Genomic DNA, 18,145 nt, shown 5'->3' with positions numbered 1-18,145 from the left:
TATGCGACCTTGTGACGAACAAGAAAATGTCCCGATTCTCAATTAAATTGCTGCAAGAAATGTGTACCTCGCTTGGACTCGACACATCAGAAATTGAAACTCGGCGAAAAAAGCCATACATCGAGCTACTGGAAAAAATTGTAAATCACTGTGAATGCCAACGAAACACATAATCGAAGTTAACTTTACCAAGCAGCATTGGGACCAGCTCTATGGTTTTGTCACACCATCATAATAAATTGGACTTGATGTAGATGTTGATGTTTATTGTACATTTTGTAGGCTCAGGTTATGCACAACCAAGCTCAAGTGCTCAACCAAGCTTAGGTGACCTTAGGTGACCTTTTTTTTTTTTTTTTTTTTTTGGTAGAGCTGGAATTTATTGGACCAAACTAAGAATTATATATTTTTGTAATTTCGCAATTTCTAGCGTTAATTTTACAGTAAAAAGACTTCTAAAATAAATTAGAAAATTCATGAATATTAATAAGGTGATTTGACCAATGGCGTCCTTGATTTACATCACGTGACAAGTTTTTTATACCCCGCTAAAAAATCAAGATTCTTAAAGTCGGGGGCGGTTTTGAATTTTTCAGGGGAGTGCGGGGCTGATAATGAATACACGATGCATTAAACATTAGTGGTCTATCACATTTAAAACACTCATGTTTATATTCATGAGTGTTCTAAATCTGATAGACCACTGATATTCGATGCATAATACTTGCCAGGATAAGCAAATAAAAACAATAGCAAAACAATTCAATCTCAGTGACTTTACTAGCTGTTTTTAGAGATAAATTACAAATACAGCACGCTTTGTCCATTATATATCATATCAGAAGTAGCCACACCCATGAAGCAAACGATATATGATTATTATTAACTTACTTAATTTATTGTTTAATATTGAATGTAATTGTGCAGTTGCTAAAAACTGCATTATTTAATGACTCAGCTGAACTACTGCCGGTTGCTACAGGCTCACAATTTAAAGTAGGTGAGAAATGGCTAGTTGGCATTTCTACCTGAGCTAATAAATCATCACTTATACTGTCAAATTCATTTAAAAAGCATTCGAACAAATCATTTGAATCACCCGGTAACGGAATGTTAGATAGTTCAACATCACTTATTTCTTCTAGGATCTCTGATGCACAGCATTCTGTTACAACCTCAAAATTTGGTAATTCTGCGTTAAATTCCGATGCAGTAGCCAGAGGGTCCAAAATTGAACTAGCATTTTCTAGCTGTGCAGATGAAGGGTGTTGATACTTCATAAGTGCATCCGACCGATGACCAGTTCGCTGTCGAATAATTTTTTCTTCCACACCTTGTTGAAATAATTTTGTGGCGCACGTGATTCTCAAGGAATGGCTAGTTTTTCTTTGTACGCCAGCTTTGCAACACAATTCATTTGGTAAAATGTTGTTCAAGGTATTGATGCCAAGTGGACTTTTGTCATAACTGAACTTACTAGGATCCCGATTTGGACGGAAATAAAAAGCTCCTAAGGATTCTGCAAATTGTTGTACTTTCTGAAAGTATAAATTATACATTGAAACTAAACATCTACTGTGATTTTCTTCTTTAATATCGTGGCATATGTGGGTCACTACTCGTGGAGAATATTTCATATCTTTTAGCCCGCCATGAAAGGTCTTGCTAAGACTTTCATCAAAAATTATCTTATTTTTGAAAACTTTGAAATTCTTTAATCTAATATTTCTGTGATCACTAGCACGTAAACCAAATAGTTTACCATTATAGAAGTAAATAGTATTTAATAACGTTTTGGCAGAACTAATTCCTAATAAACCTTTTTTCCAAAACAGTTCTTCTTCTTCTTCTGTTATCTCTTCTCGTGTGGGTTTCTTGAACTTCTGCGAAAGTCCGTCTCTTGTTCCTCTCTTCATTTCGGCGTCAAGACTTCTTCGAAATTCAGAAAATCTAGAAAAAGAAGAAAACGATTTTATTATTAATATGTGTATTTTCTTCGTAAATTCATGTTGCCGGTATTTTTTTATGAATTAATGATCTCCTTAGTCACATTTGATAATACGCCTCATAGTGGCTATGCTACGACGTAGTTTACAATCATTTCTAAACCTGAAAATTTACGATACTTTCGAAAAACTAACCTTAGGTCGGCCTTTTCTAGAATCTTGCATTTCATTTCGGTTCCTTCCAAGAAACGATTTATACCACAAACAATGGCATACAGACTTTTCGGAGGGTATTCTTCTCCATTACTTTTTGCCACCTCTTGGACAAATTTCACTAACCAAAAATTTAAAGATTCAGTCGTCATTTGCTCTAGAGGCGTGTCAAGATTTTGTAGCGTTTCTTTTGCATTGAAATTGAAGCTACTTTCTTCCAATGCAGCAATGCGGTTCGTTCTTACCATCTGCCATTCCTTGAATATTTTTACAGACCATTTGGTAGCTGCTCTTGTCTTGCTTGGAATTGCTGCGGAAATGCACTGCACCTCTTTTAAGGGAGTTTTTGGTTTTTTGAAACGACTTTGCGTAGACATTGCTCCGTTCGTAGCGTGAACCAAATGCAAATTTTCACCAAACTTCCTCGATATTTAAACCGATCCCCAAGGACTTTGTAGTTTTTGCATACCTTTACAGTATTTATACCAATTGATGCCATTTTACTCTTGTTCAATCAAGGCGGTATTTGTGTAGAGTGGTCGTTACCCATAAAACAAAGTGTGGTAATTAGAGTGGAACAGATCGTAATACTCTTGTAGAGATTATAAAATACAGTGGAGCAAAAGTGTAATTGTGCTGAATTCCCAAAAGACTGTTTCTATATCGTATGCTATGTTTGTGTTGATTTAATGCGACAATCAAACCTAATCAGTTCACTCTTGCATTGGAATGTATTCTCTAACTTAACAATTGCAAGCAATAACTAGTCCCAGGAGGATAGTTAACATTGGGCAAACAAGAAACCAACAACTTCGATGTTAAAATGCTTTATCTTTTTGCGTTTAACCACTCGAAACTTTTTTGTTTTTGAAGGTTATAGAAATACATGAATTTTCTAAGATGTTCAGAAAACGAGAGAGCGTGTTTTATCGGCTATAAAACACGCTCTCTCGTTTTCTAAACAGTACTTAGAACCTCGGTCACGCAATCACTAACGATTGCGTTTTATGCATAATTTAACTCACAAAACCAAATGCTTTCTATGGAGCTTAACATAGGAAACCACGCTAAACTTTAAAAACAAGACAAGAACAAACCTTTCTTAGTTCTCAGGATAAATTTCATGGCAATCAGACATCAGACTGTAAAGAATATCCTTGTCCAGCATTCTTCATGAAGCGTGATTTTCGCATATATTAACACCCAATTCAACAGCTTTTAACGAAGTCCGAAATATTTTCCCCAAACAAATCTTTACAGTTTCGAAAAGATATATTCTTCCTCCACTTGCAGCATGAATATGATTTCAATCAGACAACTTGCCCATAGTTAAATATATTTTTCTTTTGAGGTAACTAAGTTGCATATGTAAACACCGGTCTCCGATTTTTCCTTTTCCAGAAATTATTCCTTTCCCCAATAAACATGTAATTCAGTCCAGTTAAAGAAATAGAGTCAAATATTACGTAGAAAGTTCAAAATTTGTCATAGATGGTTTATTTTTTACGCGCGCTCTGTTCAAAGTTTGTCCATTTTGACCCCTCTAGAGCGTCTCTCGCTTGAGGTTCCGGCTGAAACTCTTCTCTGGCCGTTTTCTCGTAAATAAAATAATATTTTCGAAAATAAACTACCCAGGGATTCATATCTAATAATGGCTTATCTAACCTCAAAAGGAGAGCGAATTTGATTTTTTGACCCTTGCCACGAATTCTTGATTTTGTTCGATTTTTGTGGACATTGCCTCTTAAAGAGCTAACTATGTATTAAAAAAGACATATGATAATCAACTCCCAAATTCTTGTAGGAGCTCAAAAGTATTCTAACTGTTGGAGAACAAAGTCGAGAACAAGCTAAACAGGCTCCACAAACCTCTACCCCAGGAAGTCAGTGTTGTATTCATATGGGATTCCTGTGGAACATGCGCAGAATAAAAAGAAACGAGAGCCTGAGCACATGGCATGAGATTGGTGTTTTTACTAATTATTTCTAAGTTTAGGATACAACAGTCAGCAGGCTCAACAAACCTCTAGCCAAGAAATTCAACAGGCTCAACAAACCTCTACCTCAGAAAGTCAACAACCTGAAGAAAGCTCTACCTCAGAAAGTCAACAGGCTCAACAAACCTCTAGCCAAGAAATTCAACAGGCTCAACAAACCTCTACCTCAATCAAAGGCCCTTAGGCGAACTCGTGGATACTTGTCGCACTTTTCGAATATTTAGATTGGTCTTCCTGTGCCCTCAGCTTGTTGACATTCTCAAAGGATTCCAAATACTTCGCTCGATTTAATATTTTGAATACTCAATTTTTCTAGTAAGATGAGTAATCGTCCTTTTTATTTTCCTTTTAACACCTAGTTCTTCACTATTTTGTTGAGTTTGAAAGCGATTTCTGTGATGAATTAATTGTCTGAACTTCAATTAATACGAAAGACGACTTCGACTACGACTTCGATAGAGTCAACTGAGTCAAGTATAGAGTATAATTGAAAAAGATTTATTTGAAAACGCTTTCTCTGTTTTTAATTTCAAAGGCGGGCTGTGTGTTTTATTCCAGCAAACATTCGACCTACGAGCTCAAAAACTGAATATACAAGATAATCGGCCGATCGGGACGATAAACATAATGCGTTGCGTTATGCGTGTTGATTTACATTACTACTTATCTTGACCTTCAATGGTCACGGCTCCTACATTTGTTTCGGATGAAACTATTTATTTACACTGTGAACTGAGCAAATATTTTATAGAAATGCGTTTATAAATGCTATTTATTTCGCCTTCATCCAAGTCGGTAAATTAATGATTATTTATTGTAGCGAATTCTCGTTAGACCTTCGCACATTTCAACATACAATCTGAGCATCGCTTCGGCTGTTTGTAATCTTGTAATGCGTGGCGATCAATCTACTTTTTATTCAGAACGGCTTATTTAAATGACAAAACTGGCCGAACTTCCTTCAAAACTCCATTGGAATTGGTCTTTTTTCGTCTTTTGTTATTTTTTCTACGATCTACGTATACATCTACATTGATTATTTTCTTAAGAAGTTTAATTTAGTAAATACAACTGTTGATCAGTAATAATAAGACTTCTCTCGATCGAGTTTATGAGATTTTATTGCTGAATACCGCCGTGACTTTGAGCTGTCCCTATGGAAAATAAAGTCCTCCAGAGCTTGAAATCAGACTCTCTTCTTGAGTTCTAATTAATTTTTTCGATAACCGGCTCGATCTACGAGTCTCAGTCTGAAATCGAAATGTTGACGTCGTACCTAATAAGCGTTTTTGTTTACTTTTTTAAAATACATCAGAAAAAAAGGTCTAACTCATTGAAATTTTATTTCAGGCGTTAATTGTATAATTTTACTTCAACTTGCATCTTTCTTTGATTCTTTTAATATGAACTAGACGCCACCTGTGGCGTTAACTCGGGCTTCTTTAGATTAGCGTTGCTAAGTTTTTTCTACAGTTTGATATACTTCTTACTAGCATGCCCAAGTGTTTTGTTGAATCTTCTATTTGTTAATTGAGCTTGGTATGAATGCGCGCAAATAGTCTAAACTTCTCAATAAATATGAATTAAACTGTATGTTTAATAGTGAAGTGGTTGAACATTTTAGAGTGCAAACAGTAGAGTGCAAACAGTATATCTGTGAAACACAAAATAGTATTTAGTACAAAATAGTACTACTTGAACAATGGAAAACAAAGGATTTTGTACGAATTAGTACAATTTTGTTTTAGTAAAGTTTCACAGTTATACTGTTTGCACTCTATTGTTTAATTAGCACTATTTTGTACAAAATAGTAATTAGTGTTTCATGGATTAGAGTGCATTCAGTTAATCCGTGAAACACTAATTTCTAAATAGTACAAAATAGTGCTAGTTAAACAATAGAAAATAATAGAATTTGCATAAAATTGTACTATTTAGTATTAGTAAAGTTTCACATACTGAATGCACTCTAGAGTGCAAACAGTATATCCGTGAAAAATTAGTTTTACTAAATAGTACAATTTTATACAAATTCTAATGTTTTCTATTGTTTAATTAGCATTATTTTGTACTATTTAGTAAATTGTGTTTCACAGATATATTGCTTGCACTCTGTTTGCTCTCTAATGTCTTTTCCCAGGTCTTTCCTTACTTTCTGTAAGCAAGCATCTGTGCTGCACATTTTTTATTTGCATTTAACTTGATTTTCATTTTTGGATTATTATAAAATCTATATATGATATTAGAAATTTCTGCTAAGCAAAATAATAAGATATTAAATTCTAATCATACAGTTTCTTTCAATAAATGTTTTTATTCAACAATTTAACATACCAAACCTACAAAGTTCTTTCAAAAGTAATTATAAACATTTTAAGACTGTATTTTACAGTCTAAATATCAAGGGATGATTACATTCTTACATTTCTTATTGATAATGATATAAAACCTTTCAAACAATTAATACAATTAGTAAATATCAAGGGATGATTACGTTCTTACATTTCTTAATGATAATGATATGAAACTCTTCAAACGTTAATTACAGCTAAATGAACATTTAAAACAGCTGTTGGTTTTGCTTGAATTGAAACGAATTGAAGTTGTCTACATTTTTTCAACGGTCGAACTATTAAAGAACTATTTTAAACGTTTAGCTAAACAATACCTCTATCAATCTTAGTTAATATTTAGCCTATTCAAATGTAAGGTGTTCAACTTTGTCATTTTTGATTTCGAGTTTCATATTGTGCGACAGTAAAATGATTTCACTAAGTTTGTCTTCTTCCATGTTATTTATATCGAAAACCTCACCGCCATATTTCAGCTGGTGTTGTTTAAGAATAGCTTCTAGGGTATCTTGAAATAGTGAATAATAAACTGTATCACTATTGTTTGGCAATACTGCTGACACACGAGCAGTGATGGTTTTGGTACTATTCTTTATGAGGCAATAATTTTGACAATTTTTGCATCTCAAAACGACTGAATCTTGCCTAAATGGAAGTCGTTTGGCGCAGTTCAAACAATTATAATATGTGATAATATCTACACTTCGGAAATTAGAGCATCTTACTTCAGTATTCACAGGATGAAATAACAGATTTAAATGACTTTAAGAACACCTTAAATTTGTTTAAATCTAAATATAAACTTTAATAAACTTTATTACCAAACTTAAATGTTTTTAAAGACTAAGATAGATTTAAGGTGCTTTAAGTTACATTTAGTGGTCTTTACATTTTAACGGCTTTTAAGGACATTTAAGATGCTGATTAAAGGTAACTTAAGAGCGTATGTCTGTAAGCGTCGAGAATCTTAAATCAGTTTCAAAAAATCGAATTTCTTTTTATTGTACCAAAACAACCCTTTGGGTAAGTTGTTTTAGGAAATAATATCAAAATGTCCCAGCGCGCTTTTATTTTTGAGAAAATTGCAAAAGTTTGAAAAATCGATTAAAATGGGTAATTTTCCTAATTAATATGCAAAAATGGATGGCCATCTTTAAAGAGCTCTCAATAGATCAAAAAGAATCCAAATGAATTCATATTTCCCAGGTAGTTAGATCAACTCTATATCTTTAAGAATGGTTCAAGAATTTGTAATAAATTTGTAATCCAATATTTCACGGTACCTTGAAATGACCCCCCCCCCCCCTCCCTGTTTAGCTTGATTACAAACGTGTATGTGTGATATTTCAATCAGTAACATTTTGCGCGCATTAAACCACCTTGCAATTGTGCTGAGAGACACAAAAATTATGCAAGTCGTCGCTAGATATATCGTATATTTTTTAGATACAGAAAATTATGTAATACCAAAATAATAAATAATGGTAATCATAACCAAATCTCATGCGTTTTTTGTGTGTGTGTGTGTGAGGCATTATATTCTGGGGGGGCCAGGCCCCCCAAAAAATCTAGTGGGGGGGCCAGTGCCCCCCCGGCCCCCCCGCTTCCGCCGCCCCTGCATCTTGACCACGCGCACGCCTCATCTCCACAGCAACAGCTTCAGCATTAGCTTTCCTCCCAGTCGACAGACCAATTTGGAATTTTGCGGAAAGATACGATTTTTGGTTTTTGTTAAAGCGGTACGCCTTTTTCGTTGCTCTGAGAGCCCAGGCTTGACTAACAGGGGTGACGCTTGTTTTCCCCCCTTGAACTGGAGCTGCTTGGAGAGTTGGTATTACTCTAACACCCTCTTCTAGCTCGCACTTGTATCCCATCTTTGCGAGATCCATAAGGGAGTGCTTCTCGAGGGCCCTAGTACATTTTTCGGAAGTCAGAACGTTTCTAAATTCCCGACCTTTTGAAAAACACGAATGCAACCATCATGTGGGCAAGAGAAGAGTGCTTGGGAGGTATGGTCTGTGCTCATATCTTTCGGCTCAACATTCTGCTCAGCGGGTTCGGTTAGCGTCTCCAATTGGGTCTTGCGAGTGGCTTGGGGAGTAAAATATTTGAATTCTCCTGGTGAGAAAGACGAGCTAAGCCATTTATGATTGGCCTCCGAAAGAAAAGGGTAAAAAATTAAGTGGCAGAAAATGGCAAGAAATCTAACTCAGTAATCCATTTACCTGTAGTCGAGGGCTTTTCAATTCTGAGGACTTTCCCAGTGCCTATGCCATAAGCACGCCATACTTTAATTTTCTCTCCAGACACAAACTCAAAATTGTTAAGCTTACTTATGCTTGGGATCTTTTGTGTGGTCTCTTGAGAGTTAGCAATGGATTGCAGTGAAACGACTCGAACACCCTTTACTCCCCCATTGGAAAGGATGGCACTCTCTAGTTGTTTGGCGGTAACAACATCATTTCCCTCATTAATATACACGCGATGTGTGATTTGCATGTTGCTGCCAACCTATCTGCCGCTCCTTTACCTCCCTGAGGATCACTGAAATCAAGACGGGCTATTTTTACTCCAGTAGATCGTGATATTTCTGGACATGAAAGGATCGTTGTGGCCGAATGATAACACCCAGCGTTGTCTTGACGGAGGTATGCCTTACTGATTTCAGGGTGTTCTTGCTTCAAGGTTCGAAGCACATCCTGCATTATAGAAACAACAGCTGGGCTATCTTGGCTGCACGATTGAATCACATGAACGAATCCCTGCCACTGTAGCTTGTCATCAAGTCGCCGGTACACAACAGAGATGTGCCAAGAGATACCACGCTTACCGGTAAAAGGCAGGCAACGATGAAAAATTAATAAAACGCAGACTATATTACCTGCACGAGCCAACAATAACATCATTTCATTATGCAGGGACGAATCTTCACTAATGCCAAATATTTCCAGATGCCTGGAAATGTCTTTTTGACAGCCAGATATAGCAACAGAGTGCACTTGATCTGGATAATCTGTACTGGTCCCGCAAGGACTATATCCAATAAGAGCCGAAAATCCACAGAGCGCCATCGTACCTAAACAACCCAAAAGCGGGCTTACCAAGCTAATATTAGCGCGTTGTATTAAACGCTTATAGATAACGATTAAATTTTTTGGGAAAATTAATTCAACTTGTAGTGACAAAGCATGCTCCGATTGTCACTCCACAGTCTTGCCATCCGTTAAAACAGGGAAAATGCTTAATGATATATGGAGTTCAAGAAACTTGCAATATCTGTTCAGACCAAGTAATCAAAGTTTGGTGGTTTGGTAACTGGTAAGTTAAGATAATGATCCGGGTATGGTTTTTCGATCTTCTTGTCATAAACAGGGTATGCAATTTCATTCAAGTTCCAAGTTCTCCCTGAGCTTCCTGTCATATTCAGGGTTTCTACTTTCGTATTGACCGAAACTGGTTATTATGGTCGTAAAAAAACGATACGCGAGATGACATGGTAATTGAAACAGGAACTCAGTGCAATAAATTATATCTTTTGTCATAAACAGGGTCTACAAATTTGAGTTTTTTTGTCATAAACAGGGTACCCCTTTCAGAATCCCAGCGGAACACCCCTACCCAAATTCTGGCAAAGTACCCCCCCCCCCCCCCGGGGGATTTGGTAGAATTCATGTGTTTATTTAGAGTGCCATTGACAGCTCGCTAGGACGTTAAATGTTTACATGCAAGTCTCAAGACAGTCATGGTAATAATTCATCAAAAACCGTTTCAATAGTTTAAAAACTGGCTAAATTCATAGAGCATTTGGTATCTCAGAGTAGGAGATAAATCTTTTGCATTGGAGAAGAAATCTAGCTAAAGCCACCGACGACGGGGTGCATTTGTCCTGACCCCAGATTGTGTGACATGGTTTTAAGCTCAAGCTGCGCTCGATTATCGTGGATTAACACAGAGGACCACTTGATTGAAGAGTATTTACTCTCTAGTTATGCTTTTTATACTCTTGGCAAACCATCTTAATACAAAAATTTTAAAAAAGAGAAATATTGAGTCGATTTAGTGTTATATTGATAAACAACCCGTGTAATTGATTAGCCGTATAGCGTGTTTGAACGCTACAAGTTGAAATTCCTTCACGCGGTGGCATTTTAATAGTCGGAGCTAAAACTTGGCACAAGTAAACTAGAATATGTGTACTTTCGTGCTGTGCAAGTGTTCTTTCGATTTATTAGGTACCAGCAGCGATATTGGAGGCTGAATTTCACCTATAATTTGACTGCCGCTCGATCATAAAAACACAACATGTTTTAGAAGGCCGATTTCTCGTATTTAAAAAGCAATTTATTACAAATTCTTGAACCATTCTTAAAGATATAGAGTTGATCTAACTACCTGGGAAATATGAATTCATTTGGATTCTTTTTGATCTATTGAGAGCTCTTTAAAGATGGCCATCCATTTTTGCATATTAATTAGGAAAATTACCCATTTTAATCGATTTTTCAAACTTTTGCAATTTTCTCAAAAATAAAAGCGCGCTGGGACATTTTGATATTATTTCCTAAAACAACTTACCCAAAGGGTTGTTTTGGTACAATAAAAAGAAATTCGATTTTTTGAAACTGATTTAAGATTCTCGACGCTTACAGACATACGCTCTTAAATGTGTTAAGAGATTTAAGGGATTTAATTAGCACGATTATAGCTCTATTAAAGGCTTTCTAACATTTACTTTAATTTTAACATAAACTTTAATTGGAGAGTAAAGCCATTCTTTTTTCTTTAAAGAAACGCATGATTTAGGCAACAGATTTACTTAAACTTGAAGTCTACAATAAATTTTATCTTTTTTTTGGAAAAGGACCCGAACATTTATTTAAACAATTCTCACTTTTCTTAGAGAAAATTAGGGGAAAAAATATGTCAAGTATAGATGCTAATCAGAATTTAGATGAAAGTTACGTCTACTGCGGCCACTGCGATAGCCTAGTATCACGATCTACTTTTATTAGACATCAAAAGAAGAGAAACTTTGGTCCAATTCATAGGCGAGCTCAAACCAGAAACTCGCCTTCGACTTCATCTGAAGATGAAACCGACTATTCTCCCGAAGAAATTTCTTCAGAAAAAGGTAAGAATCAGGAATCTCATAGTTCAGGAAAATTACTCAACCGATCTCTACTCCCTACAGTTGTTTTTGGTTGTTTCTGTATCTTTCATTTCGAGTGTAGTCGCTATAGATGAGCACGACAAAATGTTCACTGATCAAGTGCTATTAACAGGCCCCTTCAAGACATATTTTCTGTCTCAAACACTGAATTTTGAGTTTCACGAATCAGTGTTAACTTGAGAGAAATGCCTTCTTGCAATTTATTTTAATAATTTATGATAAAATATTTTTAATTCCACAGAAACAGTTAGTACTGGGAATAGTGCTCACAACTCTAATTCAGACACAATTGATATTCATGATATTCAGCAGGTAAAAGTGATTGTATCCTTCGTTCTCACATTACGTCATAGCCGCCATCTTGGTTGAATTTCACAAAAGATGTTAATCAATTCTTTTGCTATATCGACAACATGGCAGCCATGTCTTTTGTTATTTCACCCCTGGGAAACCAATTGTCAAAGTCCATTTTTCTGGTACTCTAATTGGACAAGAAGTTATCATCTGCTCAAGTGAGTTAAGGCCTGGGTTTTTATGATGGTACAAAAAAATATTAAAATTGCTATAATTCTGCCAATATTTAATGTACTAAAATTAATTTTGGACCCAAAGTGACTATTGGGTTCCTTAACATTGTGATTTGAAAATTATTGGAATATGGTGGTCATGTGAACAACAAGGTTGGAAATTCAAAATTTGGAAATGCAGATATCTCCTAAACAATCAATGATGGACCACCATACTAAGCCCAGTTCGAATGATATTTACAAAAGAAATCTAATAACATATTTTGCATCAATCTGCTTAACGACTCTATCTACCCCACTTTGCAATGAAATTTCAAGCTCTTTGTCTTGGTCATGTGACCAAGGGTATGCCCTTATGGAACCCTAAATTTTGCAGCTTTGTTGAAAGTTACCATGTGCCCAAGTTAAAAGATCAATTTTTTTACATCAAAGCTTGAAACCTGAATAACTAACATTTTATGATAAATGGCTGCCTGACCCAGGCCTTAATGATTTCAGCAGGCAACAGTATGTTGTTTACTGGTAATAATAAAACTTGAAGTTGATTGAACTCGATTCATCTCAAAAAAGGCTTGGAAAAAGTTCAAGCTTTTTTGTTCATAGCAATGTTTTGGTTGTTCTCTGACACTTAGTAAATAATTAACACTTATTGACTATACCTCAGTAAAGTATGTTTCGTGGTCCCTTAACTGGTGATGTTTCCCTCAGCTTTGCCTCACAAAACATTGGCAGTCAATAAGTGTTTTATTATTTTCAATATTTAAAAATATTACTTGACTCCAAAATAAGTCAAACCTTGGAAATGGTTGCTTTTTTCCCCGGCTCAGCCCTAGGGGTATAAAAGTTTGCTGTATTAGCATAGACTTTGTTTATGTGTCAATGCCCATAATAATTCACTCACCAAAACAAAAACAAAAAAATGTTGGAATCAAAAGGCTAAATTAAATATTGCTGATAAACCACTGTTGAATTTGGTCTATATGAATATCATGATGTCATATGAAGCTGGCCTTTAAAACTAATAAATATTACATCATTTTTTTAGGAAAGAGATGAATTTTCAAGTAGCTCAGATTCATCATCTGAATACAGTACTACAGAATATTCACTCACAGAGAATGATAGTGAACATGAAGAACTGAGTTCCACCAGCAGTTCATCAGATAGTGAAGAGGAAGTGTGGAATGGAGTTCTACAAGAGCATGTCGCAAGGGATATTAATAATGCACCTCCTGTTCCAGAAGCAGTGCACAACCAAAGCCCATTACAAAGAGTTAATTCTCTAGTATTTTGGTTTGTCTATTTTCTGCTCTTATGGCAAGTCACATGTCATATTAGTGACAATGGGATGGCTTGGCTCTTACGATTTATTGTTGCCTTGCTCAAGGTCCTTGGTATGGAAATATCAAATGGAGTCCTGTCTAGGATAATCACAATATTCCCAGGTTCATTGTATTTAGTGAGACAGTTTCTACAACTAGACAGAGACAACTTTAACAAATTTGTTGTTTGTCCCAAATGCTGCAAACTTTACAGATATGATCATTGTCTCCAAATCATCAACGGCAAACAGTTTGCAAAAAAATGCACAAATACACATTACCTTAGAGGAAGGAAAAAAACGTGATGCAACTTTGCTAACAAAGGTATCACTCAAAAATGGAAAATGTTGTTTCTATCCAATCAAATACTATTGTTGCAATAGCATAATTGAAAGCCTTGAACAACTTGTACAAAGAAAGGACATTGTGAATGAGTGTGAAAAATGGAGAACAAGAAAACTACCAGACGATGTGATAGCTGATGTGTATGATGGACAGTTGTGGAAAGACTTTGAAGTTGTCAAAGGAAAGAATTTTTTAAAGTCCCCAAGGAATTATGGCTTTATGTTAAATTTTGATTTTTTCCAACCCATGAAACACAGGAAGGACTATTCTGTTGGAGTATTTTATTTGGTTCTGCTGAATCTTCCAAGGGCTCAAAGATTCAGATCGGAAAATGTGATTATTGTGGGAATTGTGCCATCTATGGACAAAGAACCTAAAAACTTGAATGAATTTCTTGATCCTGCTGTGAGCACTTGCTGCATTTTTCATTGCACCATGGCAAAAAAGCTCAATTTTTTTTTTCTGTAGAAAGGAAAATTCTCTGTTTCTTGATTCTGTTTCAATTACCAATGACTGGAAATTACCCCCAAAAATGTGTATGTGTGTAGGAGGGAAGCCGGGGACTAAGGCTATAAAAATATGAGACCAGTATGTCCAATTAAAAATTTGTGTGTTGGGGAGGGGGGGGGGGGGGTTAGGAGGATAAGATGGGCAAATTTAGTGAATATTAGCAAAAAGTAGAGGGGCTAACCCCCCCACCTCTGCTATACCTGATTATTTGCAAAAGCTTACTGACAACTCCCAGATGACTTTGGCAACCACGCTTCATTCACTAAGCACAGTTGTCGACCAATTAGAGCATGCATACTAAGCTTCCTTAGTATGAACAAGATACTAATTAATTCATAATTTACAATCACACTAGTATCCTACCTTAGGTTTCGCTCTTTCTTGTAATCTAGTTTGACTTGGCCCAACTCCATCTTTAGAATTTCCTCTCTCCTCAACATCTCGTGGTGGTTTTCGATTGACAAACGTAGAGAAATTCTAGCAAGTCTCTCTCGTCTTGTTAGGTTTCGATTAGCTAATTTCTTTTTCTTATTTCTTCTTAATCTCTTGGCCCGCAAAGTATCAATATTTCTTTTTCTTTCCCTTGAGTTAACCTCCCCTTGTTGAGAAGCTTCGGCATTTTCCCAATGTCAGCAAGCCCAGTGTTGTTCTCGCACATTTTGCTACTAAGAACCCTCCGATGTGGGGGATCAATAGCTTGATTACGCGAATTGGTGCCTAAACAATCTCGTCGAATGGAGGTCAAATCAATCCAACAGGTTTAAAGTTCACGAAACGCTCTTCATCTCCTTGGAAAAGCTCAAATTTGATGATGAAGACCGTATTATTTTGGAAGATGGCGCCAAATGATTCCAAATGATTTATATCAAAATATGGCCCACGTCATTTAGCAGATCATATTTCTGTTCAAAGTTCACCTACTAGTCACGTATATTTTTTGACCCTTGGATTCTATTTTAGATTTCTTCAGTTGCATATTTGGTTAGAACTCACCTTGATTGGTCAGTGAATTCGATATGGGCTATCATATATCATTGGTATAAAATGATTGAGTTGCAATTTGCGCGGTCTTTTCAAGTGAAATAGTCTTCTGTTATATTGCAACTTCAAATTCGGTTAAACGTTTTCGTTCATTCATCATGGAAAATCAGCAGTCCGAACAGCCTACCCTTCCAGATCAATATGTTGTACTGTTGGAGAAGGTTATAGAAGGAAACAGGACAATCGCTACTGAGAATAGGGCTCTTAGAGAGCTGGTTGCCTCAAGGAACGAGTCGATCACGCGCCTTGAGGAGAGACTCAAAAATTCGACATCTGATCGCCAGCCATCTTGTCGTAGACCACGTCGACAACAACGAATCCAAGTGCCACTTCTATGTAGGGTAAGTTATAACATAATACGTGTAGGAGTCCTATAATTTTATAGACAATCACCATAGTCCATCCACATTTTCTTAACGATAAACCTATTTTCTTCTTTCATGAAATCACACGAATAGCTTATCCGATAAATAATCATCCTATGTGCTAGAAAGATCAACGTTTTTTAGTATACGAAGGAAAACTTAGGCCTTGAACACAACCTCGTACCATAGTTAATTAAACAAATTGGGCTTCCTGTGCCCTAAGTACTGAGCACGCGCAAAAATCTTAGCAGGCGTTCCTGAATCAGGATGGGAACTATAAGCCCGCAGTGTCGTTCAGTTTTGTTTTAATTAATAATTTGTTTTTACTTTTCAGAGACAAACAAGAGGAAGTTACGTCTTGTTAAATAAAGATGACTTCGAGGGCTACCATTTTGATGAATCGTAAGGGAAATTATTATGACTAACTGTTGCAGATTACAAATACAAGGCGATCAATTTCCTAAATCCTTTAATTACCGTTTAACCTTAACACTTATTCTGTTTAGATTTGAATCCCAACATAACCAAAGTACGACTGTAAGAGTTATGGAAGATGTACTACACCAGAATGGAGGGGAACAAAACTGCCCATGGGCCAAGGCGATAATCCACGGTAAAGTAGCTAAACAATGTGACAGGGTTCGTGCTACTCCTAAACTCCTTGAGTTTTATTTACATTTTCAAGGGCACTTGAAGCTCTTGAAAACTCCTTGAATTTTTGTATGTGATGCACACTTTGAAAGGTCTCCAATAAATCCAGTTATCAGAAATGTTTAAATTGGATATTGCTCATTAGGCAGCTTGATACACTTCTTGTTTTGAGTCCTAAAATACTCCCTGAATTTTAAGTGGATATACCAGCACGTACCCTGCATCTAAGCTCATGTTATCTTCATCTTATGTATAGTTACTAAGCTTGTGGACCAAGCTATAATTTTATGCATATACTATGAACTCAAGGACTTATATACAGTAAGAGTAATTAAGAAAAAAATGAAAATTTTGCCACAAATTATAGCTAGTGTCGTGTGTAAGTAGGAATTAATTGTTCTTGTTTTTTTTCCTAACACTACATCTGTCTTTGATTTCAGTGGCCATTAAGCGTTACTTTGTCTCCTTGATGGAGAAAGATAAGAAAAAGAAGGACAAAAAGTATGACGAACATCAGAGGGCATGCAGGAAACAGGGCCGTCGAAGAGAGGTATGTATTAAAACCAAAAGTTTTGCTGTATAGGCATTTAAACAATTGGAGGATATATTGCAATACCAATTTCTTATGAAAAGTAATATGCAATATTGCAATCATATTTCATACCTTCAAGCTTACTGGGTGAAAAAGCAGCATGTCAGACATTTATGGGAAGCATGGTGGCATTTAGTTGAGAGAACTTACCTCTCACCAAGGTGACCCAGGTTCAAGCTCTCCTTGGGTTCAGCAATGATGAGTTGATTATTGACATCAGACGATAAATGATTGTGGTGATCTTGTAGCCTTATGTTTCGTGTAATCTAATCATTAGTGCATATTTGTCTTGTAGAAATTATTACGAAGAACTGCAGCACTGGAGAAAGTCATAGACTGGGATGTCCATAAAAGGGGTCAGGCTGCTGAAGTGCTGGTACATGAAGCAATGAGCAGTGAAGAGAGTGAGTTCGAGGAGGAAAATGGGAGGACAACGCTAGTGGGCTACGAGATCAAACGCCTACCTTGGGAAAGTAATAAACTGAAAAGAATCAAAAGAAAGCTGGACCGGCCATATCGTCAATCAATGACTAAGAGAGCTTTGGAACGAACATTACCTAGATCAGATGCAAAGGATCCTTCAACTCGAACAGCCCCTGTTCAAACTCTGCCAGATTGGGCAATAATCAATCGTGATTAGGTCTAATAGGTAAAAATAAGGTAGAGTGCAAGCAGTATGACTGTGAAACTTAAGCATAACAAAATTGCACAAATTTGAGCATAATCCTTTATTTTCTTTGGTTTAAAAAGTAATTTGTATTATTTCACAGATATACTGTTTGCACTCTAACCTTTAGACACAAACCTAGTTAAAATAATCATGATAATGGGATATCTGAAATGGTTGATCTGAGAAGACTGAAAGGAATTGTGGATGTCAACATAAATGTTTCTTAGTCATATGCCATATGCAGCCTTTGAACCTATGCTTGTCTGATACTGTAAGTTTTCAATATTTATCAGTCTTCCACAATTCCTTATGCATTCTAGGATCTCCTTGCCTGTTCTTATTAATTGACATAGGTATGGTAATCTATGTACCTCAGTTTGTGCTACAGAATCCACACAACTGTGATTTTGTAGGGGGTGGATCTTTGCCACCTGCATCCTAATAT

General features: G+C 36.1%; 1 protein-coding gene across 1 annotated transcript; it reads right to left on the bottom strand.

Moving 5' to 3' along the window:
• Positions 1-801: 801 nt before the first annotated feature.
• On the bottom strand, positions 802-3,040 carry LOC148909366 (zinc finger MYM-type protein 2-like). The gene is made up of 2 exons (XM_089034665.1): positions 2,142-3,040; positions 802-1,950 (listed from the first exon to the last, which is right to left on the bottom strand). The coding sequence occupies exons 1-2, from the start codon at positions 2,534-2,536 to the stop codon at positions 897-899; spliced, it is 1,449 nt and encodes a 482-aa protein (XP_088890791.1). The 5' UTR covers positions 2,537-3,040; the 3' UTR covers positions 802-896.
• Between the last annotated feature and the right edge of the window lie 15,105 nt (positions 3,041-18,145).

This window comes from Actinia tenebrosa, unplaced genomic scaffold (assembly GCF_029948245.1).
Source record: "Actinia tenebrosa isolate PJP-AT-01 unplaced genomic scaffold, QUT_ActTen_1.0 PGA_scaffold2__45_contigs__length_23673736, whole genome shotgun sequence".
NCBI lineage: Eukaryota > Metazoa > Cnidaria > Anthozoa > Actiniaria > Actiniidae > Actinia > Actinia tenebrosa.
Note: the sequence above shows the minus strand (reverse complement) of the source record. Positions and strands in the feature narration are given on the sequence as shown.